At 44.2% G+C, this 22,879-nt stretch overlaps 1 protein-coding gene across 2 annotated transcripts; it reads left to right on the forward strand.

Annotated features, from left to right (window-relative positions):
• Window positions 1–7,359: 7,359 nt before the first annotated feature.
• tcf20 (transcription factor 20) lies at window positions 7,360–22,529 on the forward strand. 2 transcript variants are annotated; one of them, XM_026165711.2, is made up of 6 exons: window positions 7,360–7,925; window positions 9,881–18,310; window positions 18,571–18,664; window positions 18,800–18,863; window positions 19,020–19,120; window positions 21,053–22,529. In XM_026165711.2, exons 2-6 carry the CDS (start codon window positions 11,108–11,110, stop codon window positions 21,055–21,057), a joined length of 7,467 nt encoding a protein of 2,488 aa, XP_026021496.1. In that variant the 5' UTR covers window positions 7,360–7,925; window positions 9,881–11,107; the 3' UTR covers window positions 21,058–22,529. The 2 variants fall into 2 exon arrangements, with proteins under 2 accessions (XP_026021496.1, XP_026021497.1); XM_026165712.2 differs by having other exon boundaries at window positions 18,800–18,849.
• Window positions 22,530–22,879: the final 350 nt, after the last annotated feature.

Raw genomic sequence — 22,879 nt, forward strand, 5'->3', positions numbered from 1 at the left:
TGACTCACAGTCATCAAAGCACATGTGTGCAGACATGACAGGTGGGCCAACATGACGAGGATGAATAATCAAGATGAAGAGGATACAGAGTAGCTCACGGTTCAGGATTTTGCATTACAGGGAGAAGTAGACCTGCGAGTAGAGAGAGAGCTGGAGAGTAGAGAGATGCCTAGAGACACAGAGAGGGACAGATGGGGTGATAGAACATCAACAAGTGAGAGATCACTATGATACAAAGACAGAAGGTGAAAAGGAAGTGCTGTGGAGAAAGGGTTAAAGAAGAGAGGGGAGAGAGATGGTTGCCTCGGCAACAGCAGCCAGCATTTTCGCTTTTCATCAATGTCTCACACGCATATGCAGACACGATACACGCGTACAGATACATACACATGTTCTCTCTTTTTCGCCTTTATCTCCTCTGTAGCCTGGAGTTTTTCAGGCACACAGTATATCTTCCTGGATTTCTCCAGAGGGTGGGCTGTTTTTCTGATGTTGTGGCAATGCTGGGAAGTACAGGATACACTTTTAATTCAGTGGTTCTGTTGAATTTTTTGATTTGATTTGGTTACATTTTATCTATATAGCACCAATCGACAACAACCTGAAGTTGCCTCGGGGCACTTTATATTACAATATTAGAAAGATTCCTGAAAACTACATGACCCCCTGTGAGCAAGCAGTTGGCAACAATGGGAAGGAAAAACTCCCTTTAAACAGGAAGAAACCTATAGCATGGAGAGGCAACCATCTACCATGACTGGCTGGGAGTAATAAGCAAGAGAATGAGGAGGAGTTTAATAATTACTAATGAGGGTAACAGTTGTAGTTTTGTATCCTTGCATCACATTGTTTCAGTTTGTTTGGCTCATCTCATGCTTCATGGCGTTGCATTGTTTTGGCTTACATTGTATCAATTCGCATTACATTGTTTCATCTCATGCCATATTGCATGGTATTGTATTGTATTGTATTTTAACACACTGTATCATACTATATTGTGTCGTATTGCACCATATTGTATGTTGCATCATATTTTGTATCACATCATATCCCACTGTGTGTACTGTATACAAAGATATCATGTACACTCAAAAAACTGTCTATGACTGAAATGTTGACTTTAAGTAATTTGATTACATGTAATTTTCAATGTAATTTTGTTGCTTAAGTACAATGTAAAAAACAATGAACTTTACTTGATTGGTATAAATTCAATAGCAAGCATATTTCCCCTAATAGATAATTATTTGAATAAATAAACCTTTAATTTGGTATATTTCAGTTGCATTTTAGTCAAAGGTACTGCTTCATGTTTATTAAGGGCCAGTATATTGTATATTTTAAAATCTCCTATTATATCACATCACATTAGTTTGCATATCAAAGATGAGCTATATTGTATATTATCATATCTCATAATGCATCACACTACAACAGAGGCTGACTGGTATATGTACAGGTATGGTTTGAAAAAGCTATATGTAAGTTAAGTTTTCTTGATATTGTTCTTTAGCTCTGCATATCCATAAAGTAAACCTGTTCTCTGTACTCTCTGAATGCTTTGTGAAGCCATGTGTCCACATATTTGATCCACATAACTCAACTAAGCTATCATAAATAGAAAAAACAGTTGCTGTAGTCAGACAACGTTAATAATATTACTAATAGTTCAAAGATTATGATCATTATTCTCATATCTTCATGGGAATTATTTCTCCATATATATTATTGCTGACCCGATGCTGTCCTGTTGAGAATGAATTACAGGGTAGGTACAGTAAATAATACAGCAACCATAATAATCGTATAGGTTGAACTGTATTAGCAACGTTTATCTGCAGTGCCACAACACCCCCTCTCAACACCCCCACTCATCTGTATTTCTTTAATATAACATTCATAATTTTCTCTGTGTATTCTCCATTTCCTGCAGGCAAAATGTTGCACCTTCTCTTCAAGCATCGTATTTGTTTGCATTTGCTGCAAGCCGCACACAACCTGTCAGCCTTCACCCGGGTGACTCCTGTTGTGCATCAACCTGACACGGATCATGGCTCCGTCTTCCTGACTAAACTCTGTCATGCGTGTATCAGTGTGCCACATCCCCACATGACAGCTGCCACAGGGGTTGGGAAGGGGGAGGGCAGTGTCTAAGGTCACTGTAGCCTCGCACAAGGAGCGTGTGAAAGCTTGTGTTTTGTTACTGTGAGTGACGAGTACTGTGTGTGGGCCTGCGTGCGAGGTGTTCGGCGTGGATGACATATCCGCAGAATGATGCTACGTGACGTGGCGGTGCGGACAGCTGCACGTGTACACGCGACATGTGCGTGATGTCGTGCGGGACTGCATGTTATCCATATATGTGCACATTTTTTTATCTCGGTGCACACGCGCGCGGTCACCGAGAAACATAGATTACACAGACAGATAGGGCACGGACCCCTCAAGGAAGAAGAGCCATAGAGTCATAAAGCACAGGGGCCAGCCGCGACTCACAAGGACAGAACACAGATGATGATGGCACCATCAAATTTAATGGACTACAGGAGAAGGTGGGTGAGAGTAGAAGAAGAGGAGTCGGGAGGAGATGCTGAAAGAGGAGGGACTGTGAGGTGTGCAGACTAAGCAAAGAGGACCCTCAAGACAAACTGGCTTAATTGAGGCAATCACTCTCCTCCACTTCACAATCTGTAATATGGCTGATTTGAATTATGATCTCAATCTGTCCCTGAGAACCTCGGCTTCATGATTTACCTTTCCTTGCTCATCTCCCCCCTACTGACACACACACACACACTACCCCACCCACTCTAGAAAACCATTGCTTCAACTTGCTACCTCAAGCTCTGCACACTTTCAGTTTTGCTAGCTTGGATGTTGATGCCAGGCCAGACTCACCACCTCTTCTTCCTCTCCTCCCTCTTCCTCACTATCCCACCCTCCCTCCTTCCCTCTCGGTATCCGTAGTGATTGGAGGCAGGGTTCGGAGGTTGCTAGGAGACGGGGAGAGTGTGGCAGCAGGCCTCAGTGTGAGAGCGAGTCGTGCTAGAGCGCCGAGGGATGTTAGGAGAGAGCGCTCCCTGCTGTCCACTGCTTACCACTGCTCACCACTGACAGTGCTGTGGATCCGTTCAGTGCCTTAAACTACCTCTCATTTTGGTGAACAAGCAAAAGGATCAGAAACAGGTGAGTGCAGACATATCTCTTTGTTTGCGCGAGAACGAGCAAATTTAGAGTGTGTGCTTTTACACTGCTTGTGCTGAAAATCACTGGTTCGATGGGGGGAAATCACCTTAATGTTGGTGGACAAAGGGAGTACTGAGCATGTCCCTTTCAGGGGAATTCTTCTTTGCATCATCAGACCAGACTGTTAAGGTCACAGATTCAGAGAATTGCTGCTGCATTTCAACTGGGCTGCATCATACTCTTTGATCTGAAGGAGTTTCACTGAGATTGTGAGAGGGTCACCACACCTAGGAGCAATCAAGATCTCATTTCTCTCTGTCCTCAGAAATATGTTCTCAGCCATACATTATCAAAGCAGCCCCACTGTACTGATATAACACTTAATGTCCGTGGGACACTAATTGTGATATTGTAAGACACTTGGGACGGAGAAGGATCAAAGACTGTGAAATTGTACTAGAGCATAACTTTAGAAGCATGCACTTCAAAGGGATAGATGGACACTGATTTATATATATATATATATATATATATATATATATATATATATATATATATATATATATGTAGCCTGCTGAAATGCAAGGCCAGCTCTTGAACATTAGAGAACAGCTGAATGTTTGTTGTATGACTCTGACTCCATGTGGTCATCAAGGAAACTGCAAATTATTGCTACCTTGGGGCAGATCACTAGATGCTGATGTGTGAACCACATGGATGCTAATGTAGCCTGGGACTGTGCCATGTTTTTAGTAAACCTTCACGTATGAGGTGCCAAATATTTTCGATTTTCAAAACCAATTGTTATTCACGGTTTTGCAAGATTAAAGCCAATTACTTTTACTAACAGAACCTTCAAATTAAGAGTGATTTATTTTTAATGTACAATCCTCAATGCAAACAAATAAATATTAGCTTACATATTTCAAGCAATAGTAACCAAATGTACACAGTACATTTGTCCTCTCAGAATTGGCTGCTCTGTTCTGGGAACCACTGACTCTAAGAAATGTTATAAAATAGTCAGTAGGCAATAGGAACTTTCTAATGAGTCTCGTGCTTCTAGATAAAGGTGACACTTGAGAATGGATTGTATTCAGAGCGAGCGGTGAGAGCACAGTGCAACCATCTATTCTCTGCATGTGCCATTGTTATAAAGCTAAGTTCCAGCTGAGCTTTAATTATCCATTTGCTTGCCGTAATGGCATTATCTTGTCCACATATCTGAGCTGTAGACCTTCTGTATGCTTTGATGTACTTAGTTTTGACGGAAATGCCTTTAGTGGAAATACTGGCTCAAATTTCTGTAGATAGTGTCAAAACGTGCCTGTTTTGCTTCTGTCAGGCTGCAGTGATGTAGTCGGCTTATGGCTCAGTTCTCAGATTCATTCCGGGATCTGTAAAATCTCAATCTGGAAGAAAAAGAAGTGGCAGGCCAAAGAAAAGTAGCTGAACAGTATGTGAAATTCATATCTATAAGAAATACAGGAAAAATCCTGCAGACTTGAAACAAGATGTGAGAGGTGCATCTGGGCCTTCAACTAATCCGTCTACTGTTCACTGAACCCTTATCATAAATGGTCTCAGTTAAAAAGACAGTGTTTAGAAACAGGAGGAAAAGGCTGAGGTATGCAAAATCGCTCAAGAACTGGATTGAAAATCAGCATTAACAATTCTGATGGAGTGATTAATCCAAATTTGATATTTTTGGTTCAAATTGTCATCGATCTATACTGAGGAGTTCAGTAGAGAGGGACAACACTGAGTGTCTACAGCCATGGTGGAGGCTCTGTTATGCTTTGGCTCTGCATTTCAGCCAGCAACGATGGGGATCTTGTCAGAACTGAAAGAATTACAAACATGGAAAAGTACCATCAGATTTTGATCCACCATAGAGTACCATCTGGAAATTGTCTGACTGGCCACTGCTTCATTTTCCAGCATGACAATGATCCCAAACACACAGCCAGTGCAGTGAAAGCATACCTGGATAGCAAAATAAAAACACACAATGGAGCATCGTCACTGATGGACTGGCCTCAACATTACTGAAGCAGTGTGGGGTCATCTTGACAGAGGACAGAACAAAAGGCAGCCAACATCCAAAGAAGTGCTTTGAATGTCCTTGAAGAAGCCTGGAGAACTATTCCTGAAGACTTCTTAAGGAAGAGAGATCAGACTGTGTTACAGAAAAGCTTGTGGTCATACCAAATATTAACTTTCAAAGTCTGCTAGAATTGTAGAGATTTTTCCTTATATACAGGGTTTTCATTTATGTGTGCAAGATCCAATAAGTCACTGCACCTGTTTCCCATTGTCCAAGCAAAAATTAAATAAACGAGCGGCTCAGCGAGGGAATGGGTGGTTCAAGACTTTTGCACACTACTGTAGTCTAGATGCACTGTTCATGAGTTAAAAGCGCTGGTTGTCATAAAGAAAGATGTAATAAATGTCACAGTTCTAAGAATTAATCATCATATAATGAAGCAATCTGTGACAATGTAGCTATGATTGGATAACATGTCTCCTCACAGGTTATACAGGTTGATTATCCCAATTACATGTAATCAGAATACCCCCCCCCCCCCCCCCCCCAGCCCCATACATATCATATGTTTAAGTATAATTATCATTATTAAATATACGATGATTTAAATTGGATATCTAAAGAAAGTTTCATAAGTTAATACAGGTTATGTGGGTATAACATTTTAATGCTAGGGGGTTTGGCTTATTCATATCAGTGTATTCAGTACCGGTTGCTTTCTTTACAGCTGTGCCTTTGACACTCGTCTGTACAAGATTTAGTGACCTTGTACATGATGGAAAGAGTCTGTGTGCATCCCAGCAGGCGCTCGTGTTGATTGGATAGGCCTGGCTAGGCTGACTTGCCAGCCCAGAGTATGAGCCCTTTATGTCGCCTCTCAGCTCTTTCAGTTTGACTTGGTGGCGATACAAGTACACAACTGCTCGCGAGCGATTCGTGCTTGAACGTTTTTCTTTTACCAGCAAACAACAGTGTCTGCATGAAATCGTTCATAGAAGGGAAAAAACACACACACACACACACACACACACACAGAAATGTAGATACGTAGCCTTAAAAATTATCCACAGTTAAGGCTCTGTGATGCAGTTGCTATGGCAACTATGATAGAAATAGACGTGTATCTGCAAGGGAATGAAATGTATTGAACTGCTGGTTAGAAAAAGAGAGGTTTTACCGTGGTGATTGGCAGGTTAAATGAGTGGCTGCATGCGGATGTGCACGCTTGTGCGCAAACGGTGCGCTTGTGAGTTTCAGACTGGAGTTTTGGGATTGTGTTTTGCCAGTATGTGCGTGTGTGTTTTTCAATACATGTGGTGAAAGGAAGAGAGAGAATGAAGAGAGCTGCACACACACACACGGACGCACAGGCAGAATGCGTGTTTGCATGTAAGACACACTGCAGTATATTAAAAGTGCAGCACCATGGATGGAGGGCATAGGGCACGTAATTATGATGGCAGGAGAGTGTGAGTGGGTCTGTACTGCACTCAGTGGCCCTGTGTGAGAGCAGAAAAGCTGAGGCACAGACAACACAATAAATTTAATGGGAAAAGGATTGTTTGTAGCACCTATATTGTTGTCCCGGCCATGATGATATTCTGAGTCTGTCCTGTCAAACATTAACCAATGGTTACATATTATTATCATAATGACTTAAGTGGCTTTTCTTTGTGCCAAAACAGGGGAAATACAGCTGCACTGTGTGTGTAATAGATCTGTTTGAGCATTAAGAGACCACTGTGAACTTCGTCCACTGCACTGCAATCTTCCTCTAATACAGGCGCACCTCTTTGCTCACAAATTGCCTTTCATTTGTTGCCTTCTTCATTAACCTACCATTCCATCCAGCCCCGTCTCCTCTCCATGTTGCCTTTGTAGCCATGGTGCCTTCATCAGGCTAATTCACTTTCACTTGAGATGAAATAAGAACAAAGGGGCAGAGGCAACATACTCAGACACACATGCAAAATTTGCCTTTTGCTATATTAGGATAGTCTTGGATTTGATTGTAGACATAGGTAAAAATCAATGAAATAGCAAAAGCTTGAGAGAGGGAGGCAGGGAGGGAGGGATGTGATGGAGAGAGATGAGGGAGGGGGTGCAGGAATATGAGTGTGTATGCATTTTTAAGGCGGTCTTTCTGTTGCAAGAAGAAGGGGAAAAAAACAGTAGTCCAACAGGAAAACGAATGAGTCGAGCTACTGATGAAGGCATGCAAATGCAATTTAGTGACGGAAACTGACGTCTGAAAGCTTCGCGTGCTGATGGAGGCTCGTGCGAGGGCAATGTGTTTAATTTTACTTCGAGATAGGTGGAATCACCTAAGCGGTGTGTGAAAGAGGGGGGGAGAGAGAGAGCGAGAGGCGAGGGAACAAGAGGGGAGGGGGCGGGGGTGTATGGACCTCGCTGGTTACGGGACCCACAGGCACCCCGATTGTGCTCCGCTCTCATCATTTTTTGGAGGTGAGGACAAAAGAAAAAAGGGGGGATCGGAAGAAAGGCCCGGGATCTAAGTGTCGTGACGGGGCCCCCGACTTCGCCGCCGCTGGTCGGGGTTGTCTGGACTCAAAAGCGCTGAGGGAAAAGCGGCGGAGGAGTCGACTCTAGACTGGGGTTTCCTGCCACAGCAGCGGGATTGTCACAAAACAGCCTTTCACTCTTCGAGGGGCCTGTATTGCTACGTTTTCAGGTATCTACAGTGTGTTAGCTAGCCTGTCTCTGAGTGACTTGCCTCTCCCTGGCAAACGTTAGCTCTGTTTATTCAAGAAAAATATCTGGCTGCGTGACGGCAATTTTTCTGTTGCAGTGCCCACACCAGGTCTCTTATTTATGCTAGCTAACCCATTTACTCACAGCCCCACTGAATAATGTGAGGGGGGAACATCTGCACCTAATCACTTCTCTATTTGTGGCTAAACGCTGCTTGGCTGCCCCTGTTCCTTTAGCCTGCTGTAACTACTCTTTTGTGCAGGGTCTTAAATGCAAGAAACGCAAATTAGCTGCCTTGCTACAATGCTAACTGGAGGTTCTAGCTTAGCTAGCTCTCAACATATGCGGCTAGCTTACAATTTTAATATGCAGCATTTGAGGTATTGTTGCTAACGCTAACCTAAAGGAGCTAAAAAGAAAAAAAGAGGCAGCACTAAAAGGCTAATTGTAATGCGTATACCTTGCTACTGGCTAATATAGCCACTAAGGTTGTTGTGCAAAAGCCTGTGTTTTGTTGATGGCAGTCTGAGACGACAAATTGTCCAGATAAAACGGAGCTAGCGTTTGATAATTATCTGCAAAAACATTGCGTCTGCGTATCAATTAGGCAGCCATGCAGCTGATTGACTTGCTGACAGACTGCACTGAGCCAGTTTTTATTATTGCTGCTGCTGCACTGCTCTCTGTGTTATGAATGCTGCCGCCTGGTCGTGCTCGGCGAGCTGCTTTGATTAATTAATAATCTGTCCATAACCTAAGCGTGAGCTCACAGAAGGATGGAAACCAAGTGTCTCCACCTAACTTTAGCTGTTGCTCTGCATCGCCGGTGTACCTTAACTGTGACCGTCGGAGCATTTGATCAGACCTGTTTGATGGTGCTGTGTGGTTTGACTCAGTCCGATTGACACGGTGTGATCGGTTTGTTTTGTAACCTCACATGGTCCCTGCTCATTGTCATGTTTTTCTTGCAGCTTCTAGTGATGCCCAATAATGTTGCTCAGTTAAAGTCCCCACAGTGGGAGAAGCCATCCAAAGTTGTTTTAGGGCCATTAACAATTTTACAGTGTATTAGAGACATACAATTGAGGCTTATGTCACACATGACAATTAAAGGCACTAACCCCATAAAGGTGGCATCATCCCTTTAATTATCACCCATAACAATTAAATCCTTTAAAAACAAGTTAAGCACATTAAGGTTAATGGTCTCCTTTTCTCATTTTAAAAAGAGGACAGATGGACTGCTTCTGTCTTGACTCCACAGGGTTGGTTGTTTACCTGTGAGGATGAGTATTTTGTTGCCTCACTCAGAGACTGTTGATTACCCTCCTTTCAGCCACCAAGTCTGTTTATCAGTCACAAGAGACGCCTTAAGCATGCATTGTTAAAGTGTGGACCAAAGTAAAAGCTGTACTCGCAGAGAATGATAAAAGAGAAGCGATGATACGAGACCAGAAAGCCTTTTAAGTAGAGAAGACAGAAGTTGAATGAGATTGCTTGTGCAACATTAAGTCATGTTTAGATTATTGCCCTTTTTTGCAAATGCATTTGCAATAGTGCAGCGTAATATTTATGCGGCTGACTGGAAAATAAAGTGCACTTATGAGAAATGCTGAGATAATATGTGACCCCAGATCAATCATTTGAAAATAAAGTATGAGGGGTTTTTTTTTGTTAGTGTTACGTATATGTTGTATTTACCACTGAGTCGTTGCAGTTAATTAATTAATAAAGTAATATATGCAATATATAAGTATAAAACTGTCAATTAGCCCAAAATGCACTTTGCTATTGCCCTGTGAGCAATCAGTGCACTGCTAGTTATAAATATTTACCTACGACAACAGAGCTTTAGCTGGAGGTATATTTAATAAATGTTGGCGCATTACATCTGCACGCATTTGATTTATCTTTTCTTTTTTTTTTTGACAACAGGTTTTTTTCTGGTCAGCAGTTCATGGGAAATGAACACATCTGCATGGAAATACTGAAGAGAAACAGAAAACAGGAGCATGAATTGACTCAACCTGAAGTGGAATAAATGGATTACCCTCCTTTTGGAAAACTGTTGCCATGGAACTAGGTAGAATTAAATGATGGTTGACAGAAAAAAACAAAGGTAAGATGGCTAAGTGCTGAAGACACAGGAAAGCATCAAGATGTGTGGAGGCAAGGAGAGAACGGTCACTATATAGGGATCAAATACTTCTACAGTCCAGATGATTGCATGCAGTTGCAAAAAACTAAAAAAGGAAATCCAAAAAGGAGAGACCGAGAAAACGAACGCCTGAAAAAGCGTTGGACTCTGTATCCAAGAGCCGATGTGAATATATCCATGGAGCGTTTGCCTCTGGGATGATGTTGAGTGAGGGTCTTGATTCAGACCACTTGATTCCATTACTGGAGTTTTTGTCTCACACAGGTGTGAGTCAAGTCCCAGCAGTCTTACACGCTTTGACGAACTGAAGGATCGCCGCGACGGAGCACAATCTCGATGGTTTTAATGAGATATTTTTTTGTTTTTTTGTTTTTTTCCATTTTGCAAGACCGTGTTGGATCGTAACACCGTTTAAACCCAGAAATAACTCTGCCTGCTTGAGCTGTTATTAGTGTGGAGTTCATATGCGTAAAGACATTTAAGGTTGAAAAACTCACATGGTGATGTGGCAATCATCCATATCTTTTGCCTGTTCGGTGCCAAACTGCTTCAGCTTCATGGGAATGACTGCTCATTTTTAATCTTCTAATTTTTTTTTGAAGTAGAAAGCTGCTTCACGACATAAATCTTAAAGAAGAATCTGTTTTCTAAGACCCAGCTGTTAAGTGAACATTTTTCCCCCGTTGGAAAGTACACGTTCACATTTAAAAAGTACAGTTTTTGCAGTTTGACCTTTTTCCAAAACTGGAGATGTCATCCTAAGTTTAACCTCCCGATCCACTGCTGGCACTACAAAAGTGATTATTACAGCTGCAATATATACATATATGTATGTGTATATGTATTGCTTTGCTCTTTGGTGGATTTCAAAAGCATTTCTTTCTTTTCCTGACAGGCCGTAGACTCTCTCTTTGTCATTTATTCATACTGTCATAAGCCTTCCAGTTTCTGATCGGAATCATTCCCTGATATAAACACTAACAGATATTTTAGTTTTCTGAACAATGCAGAATTTTCCTAACAGTCCAGTTCCCCCCTCTCTCCCCCCTGGGTTCAGTGGGAGGGGTGGAGGCGTACCTCCCTATCCCCCACAGCCAGCAGAGCCCCAGATATCCCCGAGGATGACAGATGATTATGCAGGGATGCACCAGCAGAGCCTGCACAGAGGCCATCACCACCCAAGTCAAGCCAGCCACATGCTTGTTTACAGTGCTAGAAACAGAGGAGCTGTGGAGCCAACACCAACACAGGGTAACATTCACAGTGGCAGCAGTAATAACCCTTACAGGAAAGAGACCATGGATTACTATTTTCCAGTGGGTGGAAAGGACAGGCACAGAAGGGGAGGTATGGGCTACGGTTTTGGGTACCCCAATATTGATGGACATATACCTCACCAGTACCGGCATCCCGGATCTAGCTCTGCACCGTCATCTGGCCTGATGTCGCCATATCCAGTAGACTATGCCTCTAGTGCTGGTTCAGGAGGAGGTACTGGAGCGTTCTCTCCCTCTCATCAGTATAATATGAGTCAGAACCCTGCAATGCAGCCAGTGCCAGGTTCTCAGATGCAGCACCGCCAGCATGGGCAAACCTTCCCAGCTATCCATCATGGACAGCAGCATAGGAGCTATCCACACTCTGGACATAGAATGACCCATCAGTACCCGCACTACTCTCCCCAGGGTGGTGCATCCACGGGGTCATCAGGAATGTACAGCCCCCCTCCACAGAGATATCTCGACGGGGCTGCCAGCGCTGGGTTCGATCCCAAAGTCAACAGTTCTCCCAGTGTCAACTCCAGTTCAAATTCAGTCTCCAGTTCAGTTGCTGCTAACAATGTGGGGCCAATGGAGAATGTTCAACAAAGTTACCATGCTTCAAATTATCCTGGATATTCCCCACAGACACATTCACTTCACAAGCAAGCCACACTACAGCACCGCAACTCGCAGCACAATTTAGGGATAGGTTATGACACACCTCTCAAGATGCAGGGCCAGTCTCCAGGCTCTGTATATGCTAAACATCATCAGGCCTCCAATCCCAGTATACCTCAGCCAGCATCCCAAGAAATAACCAAATCTCCAATGCATCCCAATGCGCAACAAACTCAAATTAACCAAAACTTTAGCCCAATTTCCAATCCCTCTCCAGCTGCATCGGCAGTGCACTCCCCCAGCTGTAGCTCCTCTCCTTCCCCTTTGATGGGTGTCTCAGAGGCACATGGAACCCCCTCAGGTCATGGTCCTTCACATCCTCCTACATCAAACCCTCGTAGCAGCCATGGTCATGGTAGATTACTGCAGACTATGCCTCAGTTAAGTCCCACACCCAACTCTAATAGCAGCATCAGTAGTTGTGGTAGCAGTGGCAGTCATAAACCTCACAGCATGAGTGCAGCCGGAGGGAGCAATCTCCCTCCAACAGGCCGCAGTAAAATGGGGCTAGGCACGGGAATTGGATCCCGAGACGAAGGTTCTTCTGTTTATTCATCCTCTTCAGTTGACAAAATGCAGGATGCCGGCTTGAATAGTCTTAATGCCTTGAGCTCACAAGTAGCCAATTTACCAAACACAGTTCAGCACATGGTCCTTACTGACACAGTGCTTTCACCTAAGAAGAAAGAAAGCGGACAGATGCAACAGGCGACGTATAGCGTGCTCCCATCACAGCCGAGGAGTCGCAATGCAAGCGCAGCCTCGAGCACCAGCACGGTCAAAGATGGAAGTGCAGTAGGGGCCGGAGATGGAGCCAGCATAGATGTCGGGGTGGATGAAGACTCCTCATTGTTGTCAGTCGAAGGCTCCTCAGGAACCAAGGTGGAGCGAGAGGAGCAGTTTTCTGAGGGGGAACATGGGAGAGTGAGGCAGATGAGCGGTGCAAGCAGTGGATCTGAAGCAGCTGGCTCTCACCCTCAGTCACAGAGCCAAAGCCAACCACAGACTGGACAAACATCAAATGTCAAAGTAATCACCTCTGATTCATCAAAGGATCCAGTTGCCTCTGAAGCGAAGGCAAATGAAGCTCATATTCCTGCTTCATCGTCATCTCCATCCTTTGTGTATCAGTCGTCAGAGACTGGCCCAAGCTCACATCCGATGCCTCCAGTTTCCTCATCCACTTCCTCCAGTATTCCCCCTCAGCCAAACTGTGTCCCAGAGTCTGGGGCAGCATACAATGACCGCAGAGGTGGCAATAAGAAGACACTAGAAATTAAAAATGAAGTCATTAAAAACGAAAGCGACGGTGTAGCTGATAAAACCGTGAAAGGCAGCAGCCAAATGCAGCGGGATGGGGAAGTCGATACACAAAATGGACAGGACAAAGAGAATAGGGTTCACTCCACATCCAGATTACACAGTAACGAGAGGGAAGAAAAGCACACGTCTGAGGAGCAGCACAACGCCAGTAGTGTTGGAGTGATTGTTTCCGCTCGGTCTGAGGGAAGTCTCACAGAAAAAAGCAAGAATCCCCAGGACAACTGTATAGAAGAGAAACACTCACACTCTTATTTAAGAGAGTCGAGCAGTCATAATGGCGATGAAGGCATAGACCTCAGTCTGTATTCATCCCATTACCAGAAATCAAACTTTGGACGGCCTCATAATCCTTCCCAGTCTGGCCCGCATAAGTATGGCTACCCTGAATCAACATATGGCTCAGATTTATCCTTGAAGAACAAAGGGAGGCCTGGCCCAGTGGGTGTGATGGATTCAAATCCAAGATATTTAGGATACCAACAGTCACAACCTAGTTTCGGACCTGTGCATCAGAAAGACAGTGGTTCTGTAGCAGAGGCTTTGGTGAAGCGAGGCCAGGGATCAGGGGCTAAAGGTCTCGAGGAGAATGCACAGCTTCAGCAATTCCCAAGCCTTTTGCAAGAGGTCCTTCAAGGTTACAATTTAGATCGTCGCTATGGGAGACCAGAACAGGCATTTTCTTCACATCTTCAAGTTCATCAGCAGTTTCAGTCCAGACACCCATCATATGGCATGGCTGAAGGTATGAGAATGCAGAGTGGAGCAACTGAGGGTTCAGCTCAAATGGGTAGCGCTGGAAAACCCCAAAGCCAGCGGCATGGAAGCGAGCCTGATTTTACCACAGAGCCTCAGTCCTCAGTGAAGTCAGAAATGTCAAACGCTAAGATTATGCAAAATGCTGAGAAAACAGAGGTGGGTGTGTCCCAGGGCCATTTACCACAGGCCGAGTCTCAGCAAGCAGCAACAAAACACATAAACTTAGCTGACTACTCTCTACCACCAAGAAAAGCCTTATCTAATGTCTCCACTCCATCCTCTGCTGTGCAGGAGCTCCTTTTGCAAGAGCCAGAGCCACTAACCGGCAGCGGTGGTCAAACTGAGCCTCAGAAATCATCAGGCTGCATATTAGCCCCATCAGAGCGACGCTCTGTCATCTGTGATGTGTCGCCAAACCGACGCAGCACACCAGAGAGGGACAGAGAGAGCGACAGAGAGAGAGAGCGGGAGAAAAGTCAGAGTGGAGCTTCTGTGATTCAACAGCCATTTTCCTCTCCAGCAGCAGCAGCCAGTGATCTAACTAAAAAGGATACGGGAGAGAAACAAGTAATGAAAATGGAAACTGCATCAAAAGAGACTGGGGTGGAAGCTCCAAATTTGCAAACTGAGCAGCAAGGAAGTGGTGGGGCTAATGAGGCAGACACGGAGTATCATTCCAAGTCGATCCATTCATCAGTTGTAATGAATGCTGACCCCTATAGGCGAAGTAATGTTGATATTCCCCCCTTGCCTTCTCATCCTATGAACACTAATCCTTTAACTTCGCCGTCAAGGCATCAGCCGTACCTTCACGGCGTTGATCTGTCAGCTGGCAGCAGCAGCACATTTCCTGGATATCGATATGGAGATTCAAGAGAGGGCAATATGATGTCACGCAGCAATCCTCATTTTCCCTCCCATCATCCATACCACAGTCTGTCCCCTTCAGCTCAAGCTGCATCTAAGCTTCAAATGTATCCTCACCCTCACGGCCCACCTCATCACCATGAAATGAGTGACTGGGTAAAAGCGATGAGCAGGCCCACCAAGGAGATGATGATGCAGCCCAGCTTGTCCCCTGGAAGACATAAAGTCAGCCAGTCAGAGCAGAGACAGAGGATGATCTCTCAAACTGACATGCCAAGTGAAACGCACGCTGGCAAACCTTCCCTCCATCATCAAAGCGCCTACTATGACATGAAAATGTGGGAGTCGACACACTCCGGAAGAGAAGGTGTTCGAATGATGGAGGGGGACTACTTCAGAGCGCAGCCTCCTCCTCCTCCTCCTCCCCCACCACCTCCCCCTCTCCTTCCTCCAACTCCTGTTTCACACGGCCCCGTTCTGCCGCAGATGCCTCACGGCCAAAATGCCGCCGAACCTGAGGTCTCCAGAGTAGCCACAGAAGAAGCCAAACATCCCTGCCCACCTCCTCCACCCAGCTCCACCAAGTCTCCTGCTGACGTGAATTCCACCCAGCCACAGGTGCAGCATCAGACCAAAGCCGGGGGCTCCGGAGACACAAATCCGCTAATATTACGGAGGAGAGTTCGCTCTTTTATCTCTCCAATTCCCGCCAAAAGGCAACTCCAGGATGTGTCTCAACAGAGGGCCGCCACAAATTCACATCACTCTCCTGGGGCCCAGTCTGAGCTTGGCCATCACAACGAAGATGACTCATCCAGTTCAGATATTCCATGTCCCAGGCTCTCATCCCCTCTGCCAAGAGACAGCACCTATTCCCAACCTCTGTCTCCATCCAGTGGCAACACTAAGGCTTTGCCTCCCAGAAAAGGACGTGGTTTGAAACTAGAGGCAATAGTGCAGAAAATCACACCAAATATTAAAAAGCCAGCAGGCCATACTGATGATGAGTCAAATCATTACCCAGGCTTCTCTCACTCCGAAATACCAACATTTAATGACTCGCAGGACCAAGACTTGCCACATTTCCCCAGGGTTCCAGGAGGGGACGATAGTTACATGGATGAAAGTCACTCATTAAACGACATGATTCCCTTTAGAGGCGTTGACGAAACTGGGCCTCTACCTCCATCAGCTTACCCATGCGATCCCCACCAGACGTCTCAGCCCCTCAAACAACAGGACTTTGACTTTGGATTGGGTGCTGCTGTGGCATCGGCATCTGGCGACAAGGAGGATTTTGCTTTGCTCGGACCACTGCCTCCTCCTCCACCTCTTCCTCGCCCGGTTCAGGGTTCCCCACCTCCATCTTCGTCTGCCCTGTCAGACATTCAGCATTTCACCAACACGTACCAGCAGCTTGAGACGAGGAGAGGAGAGCAGTCTGCCGCTAACCTTCTTCGACAGAAACTTCAAGAATCTGGCATGGGATTTGATGATTATCCTGGCAGCGACTACTATGGCACCACTCCGCCCCACCACGGCCAGGCTCAAGGGCACATGCTCAACAGGCAGCATCAGATGTCCTCCGGTAGGTCCAGTCTGTCACCACAAGATTCAAAGCCGCTAGAGAGTGTTGTGCCTAAAGGCTATTTCCCATCTGGCAAGAAAAAAGGCAGGCCTGTTGGGAGTGTGAATAAACAAAAACGGGCCCAAAACCAAGTCCAAACACAAGCTAGCGCTCAGTCTCAAGTCCAAACACAGAATGCAACTTTGAGCACTCCTCCAGCACCGGCCATTCCAGCTACAGCTGCTCCCACAACTCCACCAACAATGCAGACTACCAACAGCAGCAGCAGCACAACAACAACAACAACAACAACCACAACAGCCCCGCCAGCACCCCCTCTGCCAGACAGTAAAACCACTCCTCCGCTGGCCCCACCTGTGTTAACCCAGGTAGTGAAGGTGGACGTCGAGAGCGAGGACACCCAGCCGGAGATCGAGGTCAAACCTGTGCGGCGAAGACGCAGAGGCGTCAAAGATGAAGACGAGCCCCTGGAAGCAAGAGGGCGGCAGAGGAGGAGGCGGCGAGGAGCGGCAGCGGCAACGCCCTCAGTGGCCAAAGACGATCCAGATACACCTTTAGGCGCAAATAGAGCTTTTGCAGATCCTAACAGAAAGGGCTTGTTTGTTCCCCACATACACGTGGAGAAAAAAGTACCAGAGATAGGGGCGGTGTGCACCATTGTGAACGCTGAGGAGGACAAGATGAAAGGAGAGCGCAGCGCAGTTGGAGGGAAAGCTGGTGGGAGTGGAATTGAATGCCTCCTGACCTCGGCTCTTTCCTCCCAGTTATCTAGGAGAGACAGAGAATCAGAGAAACGGGAGACGGACGAGGTGGAAACTACACTTCAGTCAGGAAAAGCACTTCCTTCATCTGGCTATGTTGTTTCAGGCCCTGTGATTACGGAGACCAATCACTCCGGCCGCCTGCTGTGTTGCCTGTGTCAGAAATGGGCAAATTACAAACACCTCGGAGATCTCTACGGGCCTTTCTACCCAGCTGAATATGCTGCAAAGCTCCCCAAGAATCAGCCCCAGGTCAGGCAATGTCAGGCAACCACAGGCACAAACAAAACAGGACCAAATTCAGACGTGAGCTCAAACCCTTTGACTACAATCCAAGACACACAAACACAAGATGCTCAGTTTACCAAGCCCTCATCTGAGAGCGACTATGCCTTCAATCTGGATTCAAACCCTGCTTCTCTTAACACTACAGTCAGAACTGCTTCTCCAGCTGGGAGGGAGGAAATGATGACGCATGTGGCTGACAAGCACAGTAACGCTGCCTCTTCTTCTTCCTCTTCCTCCTCCTCCTCCTCGTCCGCTGCCATTAAAACCTCTCTAACCTGGGATATGAATCTGGATATCAGACCTATCCCTGAGCTTAAGAGAGAGCCAGACCTTGAAACCGACCAGCAGCAGCCGCCGAAACAGCAGCCTGCAGATGAAGCTCAGCAGCGACCTCAGCACAGAAAGCTGACCTCGCATCCCCGTTTTAAAAGGAGACACAAGTCGAGTGAGGATTCCCCCAGAATGGTGCCAGCCAACAGTAAGGCCTCCCTGCCGTTCCAGCCCCCTCCACCGGCCTTGGATTCCCTGGGACCCTTGGCACAGCTGGCACAACTGCCTCAGATGCCCATGGATCCAGAGGAGCTGTGGGTCCATGAAGGATGTATAGTGTGGACCAGTGGAGTGTACCTTGTCAATGGGAGACTGTATGGCCTGCAGGAAGCACTAGATGGCGGCAGAGAAACAGTGAGTTGTACATATTTGGCATTTTTGGGGTGGGGTGAGGTGGAGGGGGGAATTACAAATTTATGCTTTTTATTTAAATTTATGTAGGTTTCACTGCTTAATAAAATCACACGTATACATGCATGTTGATAAGACACCCAGTACTGCAGTGGATCATGTACTATACAGTATATCAAGTGTGCTTGCTCATCAGTTTTTTCAGATTGTATCTGTCTTTCTGTACCTGACGGTTTTTATGTATTTATATCATCTTTTCTCAGTCCTGCTCATACTGTGAGATGGTTGGCTCAACCCTGGGCTGCTATAGTAAAGGCTGTACACTTCGCTACCACTACTTATGTGCTATTGAAGCAGGTGAGTGTCTGCATTACTGCACAAGTGCACTGGAAATAGTAAAATGATGTGAAAGTCTGTTGTTGGATTAAAAAAAAAAAAGAAAAAAGTCTATGGCAGTGTCCTTAGAGTCTTGAAAATCTGTCTGTTTGCCAGATTGCTCTCTGAATGAAGATAACTTCTCGCTGCGGTGTCCGAAGCACAAGGTAAAGAAGGAAAGGTTCGTTTTCTTTTTGTAATTCAGTGCGATATCTTACTTTTCACGTCCAAATCAGTGCCTAAACCCCTCATTTCTTTCAGGATCTTCAGTCTTCTTTAATTCACACTTTTATCTCGTCCTGTTTTTGTTTTTTTCCCCAACCTTCCCTTCTTTCAGTTTACCCAGAGCATCCGGCCTGCCAAGTCAGTGTACCTGGAGCAGTCAGAGAGAGGCTGAGAGAAACAGGGAGGAGGAAGAGACACAGGAGTCTGGGAGCTGTAAGTTTACAGCTGTATATGTAAGATACAGTAGTGTGCAAAAGTCTTGAGCTATGGTAAAATGATAAATGGATGCAATGCAATACAGTCCGACCACTTTTATTCTTCTTCTATTCAAAGCTTTTCTTTGGACGATGGTCGCCTTTTCTCTGTTCTTTTGATTTATTTCCTTCTTTCTTTGTTCCATTTCCTAAAGCACAAACTGCACACCACCCTGAGTTTATGACTAATACCTCATCACCTTGTTGATGTTTCGAAATACTTTTGCACAGATTCCACTTTTTAGCAACAGGCTGCTAGTAACAGAGTGCCCAAAAATACATTTTAAAAATTGCCTTTTTTAATGTCTGAATGGTTCATAGGTCAGTGTTAAGTGCCTTAAACACAAAAAAAGCATTTGTCTGAATAATCAGGCACAAGAACTGCACTGAATATGAGTAAATAAAACCAGCCAATGCTCAAGAACACTTTAAAAAATTAGTCTGTCTCCTTAAACGCAAAATTCAAAGAAAATACAGCGATACTGTTTACTTTTCTTAAAATGATTTTCATCCTTTCAAACGTTGTCAGATCTCATCCAAAACCATTTACATGTTTACTTGTTTCTTTAAAAAAAAGCCTCTTAACCCTTTAAGACCGGTGTTTGCAAAAATTGCATAAAAAGCACTTGCAGCAGCAAAAACATAATATTCCAAAAACACGCTTTGCCGATCTGATCAGCTGTTCGTAACACTTCCTGCGTTGGAAAAGGACGTCAGCGCGAACTATTGCATGTCCGCCATTACCTGCCCGAAACTGGAAGTAGGTTTCTTTTTTTTTTAACCTCCAGAGCCTTATAAGCCTATGCTGGTGTTTTTAAAAGTCATGTTTGACTTTTTGCTTTTCTGTATAGTTTCTGGGATGCTTAGAAATCAAATTGCACTGCTTTAAATAGTTTATTTTGATGCACATGCTGTTTTGTTTTGTGTTTTGCAAATTTGCATTATAATATTTATTTTCGTTTTTCCTGCAGTATATAAAAATTGGTGTATCTCAAAAATAAAACTATTAAGACACTCAAAATGAATTTCCTGTTGTTGGAAACTATTTTGTGCAACCTTTTTGTATTTACATATTTGAGGGATAAGCCTCTTAAATTTCTCTAACTAGAAATATATGTAAAAACAAAAACGATTTTCAATATTTTTTTTTTTGGCACTTTTTTGCAATTTGTGTAGTTACTATGCGCTTAATGCATACATATTATTAAAGTTTGGGCTATAATGGTTGTATTGGTGTATAGCAACTTGAAATGCTGCCAGAAATGGCACTACAGCATGTAAGAATATAGAGATAAGCTCTGGCTCTTGATTCTATGCTAGATCTTAAAGGGTCAAACCTCGTAGTTGTCACATTGTGAGCTTGTGTGCTAGGAGCAGTCATCTATATGTAATCATGTAGAAGTGGATGTTGGTGTATAATGTTACGTTGTCTCGCAACCAGCTCCAGTGTGAAAGCCTGCCTCAACACAGGGCTTCAGTTACCACAGAAACGTTCAAACACATGCTGCATTTTATTTTTGTTTAATTATTAAAAGATGTGGAGACACTTTTGTCTCATTAATGGATGGATTTGTTGCCTCTGGCTCGTTTATACCTTCTCTGTTCATTTAAATTCCAAAAAGCAACACAGCAGCCACTCTTTGTTGGCAGGTTTCTTCGAGTAGCATTGAGGGAAAAAAAATCATGTAGCTCTCGCACTCCTCCTCCTCACCTCACCTTAGTGGCTGTACTTGTGCCTGTCGCTGCCTCCCCCTCACTTCCAATCCAGCCTGTCCTCATGGAAACTGATGCCTCTCGTCTCTGTTTTGTACAACGCTGCTGGCATGCTAAGGTTTTTCGAAACTGCAACGTATCCTTTTTGCTTCATTATGCCTTTTTCTTTCTCTCCTAGGTTAGTTTGGGATAGAAGACCGAGAAATGTGAAAAAGACTGGCCTGTCATCAGCGGCTGAGGACAACAAAAGGGAATGTACAATTTCTCACCAAGATTCAGCATTATTTACATTTAAGACAATGGAGGGAGAAAAATCATTTTTTTTAGGAGAATTGTTGCTCTTTACTTAAAAGCCGGAAAAAAGAAAAAAAAACAAAACAAAAAAACCCCCCATGGACATGCAACACAGGGGCATGGAGCTACAAGAAAAGGACTACAAAGATGGAAGTGGGATGAGATAAAACATCAAGACTGACAGAGGAACTAAAGGAACTCTGCTATAAAGAACAAAAGAAACAACCTTCCTCTCTAGGCTTACTTTAATTTTCCAGTGACACCCTTAAAGTGTTTAACTCATGCTTATCATCATCATCTGTATTTTCTATTGTTTTTCTTTTGTTTGCTTTGACATATTGGGAGCAAGTTGGGTGATAAACCCAAGAAAGGAGAGAACTTTGTATCCTCTCACAATTAGTATTTTACCTTTTATAATATTAGGATGATCACAGTTATTATTTTAGTCCTCATTATTTTGTAACCTCATCAGTATTTACTCATGGAAATGAAATGGATGTATCTCATTTTATATTCAGTCTACGCATTAATTGGATTTTTTTTCCTCATTCCTGGAGAGGGGGGAACCAGAGTGATGTTGTCTGTAATGTCAGGGTCATGTTTGCCACAAAGACATTATTGCCTTGGAGAACGGACATCTGTTGCCTTTCTAAAGTCGTGTATGAGTGAGCAATTGAGTGCGTGTGGAAAAACTGAAAAAAAGAAAAAATGCTGACTTCTGGGTCTTTGATTCCATTTTTTGGTCCTTTTGAAAAGTGTTCTTATTTTTCATCACCGGGGTTTTTACGGTACAGATAGTATTCACGAAAAATGATGGACACAGTCTTATTTTTCAAGTACAAAAAGTTCATAATGTGCAAAGAGAAGGACAGACGCTCGTAAGAGGAGCAGATAACACTATGGACTAAAGTGTGTCTGCCATCTTTAACCACGCCGGCTGGGAAAAGGTGAAGGACAGGACACTGAAGAGGTTTTATTGGTGTGGAACTGGATGCACGCGTTTGTAAGACGTTCGTGCAAAGTTACGTTCGACTGACAGACGTCAGACATTTTTGGAAGCGAACTTTGGAGAGGGTGTCATATGAACGAGGGCGAGCCTAACCAAGTACTTTTGAATGGTTTCAAACTTCTGTGACACGGCAGCATTCTAATCGGGAGATGCAAAATCCATTCAAAAGAAGCATTGCCATAAAAATTTAAAAGTGAGTCGTACATGGTGTTGTCTTTATCATTTTTTATTGTTATTCTTGTAAGAAAAAAAAGGTCAAGCTGAAAGACAGTTACACTATCAAAACCATGCTGTATTAGAAACCTGTCAATATGTATATGAATTATGAATACACTTAAAAATGCTTCACGTATGTTCCTCTTCTTATGCCTGAAATATTTGTTTTCACATCTGTTCCTCTGGGAAACCCGCCTGTTTCAAGTTCGTCTAACATGGTTATCCCCCGATTTTTCTCTCTGCTTTTATTACAAATCAGCCGTTCTATCTCTTTTATGTTCTCAGTGAGTTCTTGGAAAATAACCACATTAGTTGTAGTCATTTCTGTACACATGCACACTTCCTTTCTTGTTTCTTCTTGACTTTGGTTGACTGTGAAGCTTAGCGGCATACTGATGTAATCAGACAGGTTTTAGAAGATGTCTCAAATGGTTTGGGACTGTAATTTCTAACACCAGCAGTTGCTGGACATGGAGACTGGTCAAA

The sequence above is a fragment of the Astatotilapia calliptera genome, chromosome 4, assembly GCF_964374335.1.
Source record: "Astatotilapia calliptera chromosome 4, fAstCal68.1, whole genome shotgun sequence".
In the NCBI taxonomy this organism is placed as follows: domain Eukaryota; kingdom Metazoa; phylum Chordata; class Actinopteri; order Cichliformes; family Cichlidae; genus Astatotilapia; species Astatotilapia calliptera.

Excerpts from the sequence above, each read along its gene's own strand:
- tcf20 (XM_026165711.2), top strand. The coding sequence starts at position 11,108 with ATGCAGAATTTTCCTAACAGTCCAGTTCCCCCCTCTCTCCCCCCTGGG. Across the intron at positions 18,311-18,570 it reads TAGATGGCGGCAGAGAAACA|TCCTGCTCATACTGTGAGAT; the intron begins GTGAGTTGTACA and ends ATCTTTTCTCAG. Across the intron at positions 18,864-19,019 it reads CACAAGGTAAAGAAGGAAAG|TTTACCCAGAGCATCCGGCC; the intron begins GTTCGTTTTCTT and ends CCCTTCTTTCAG.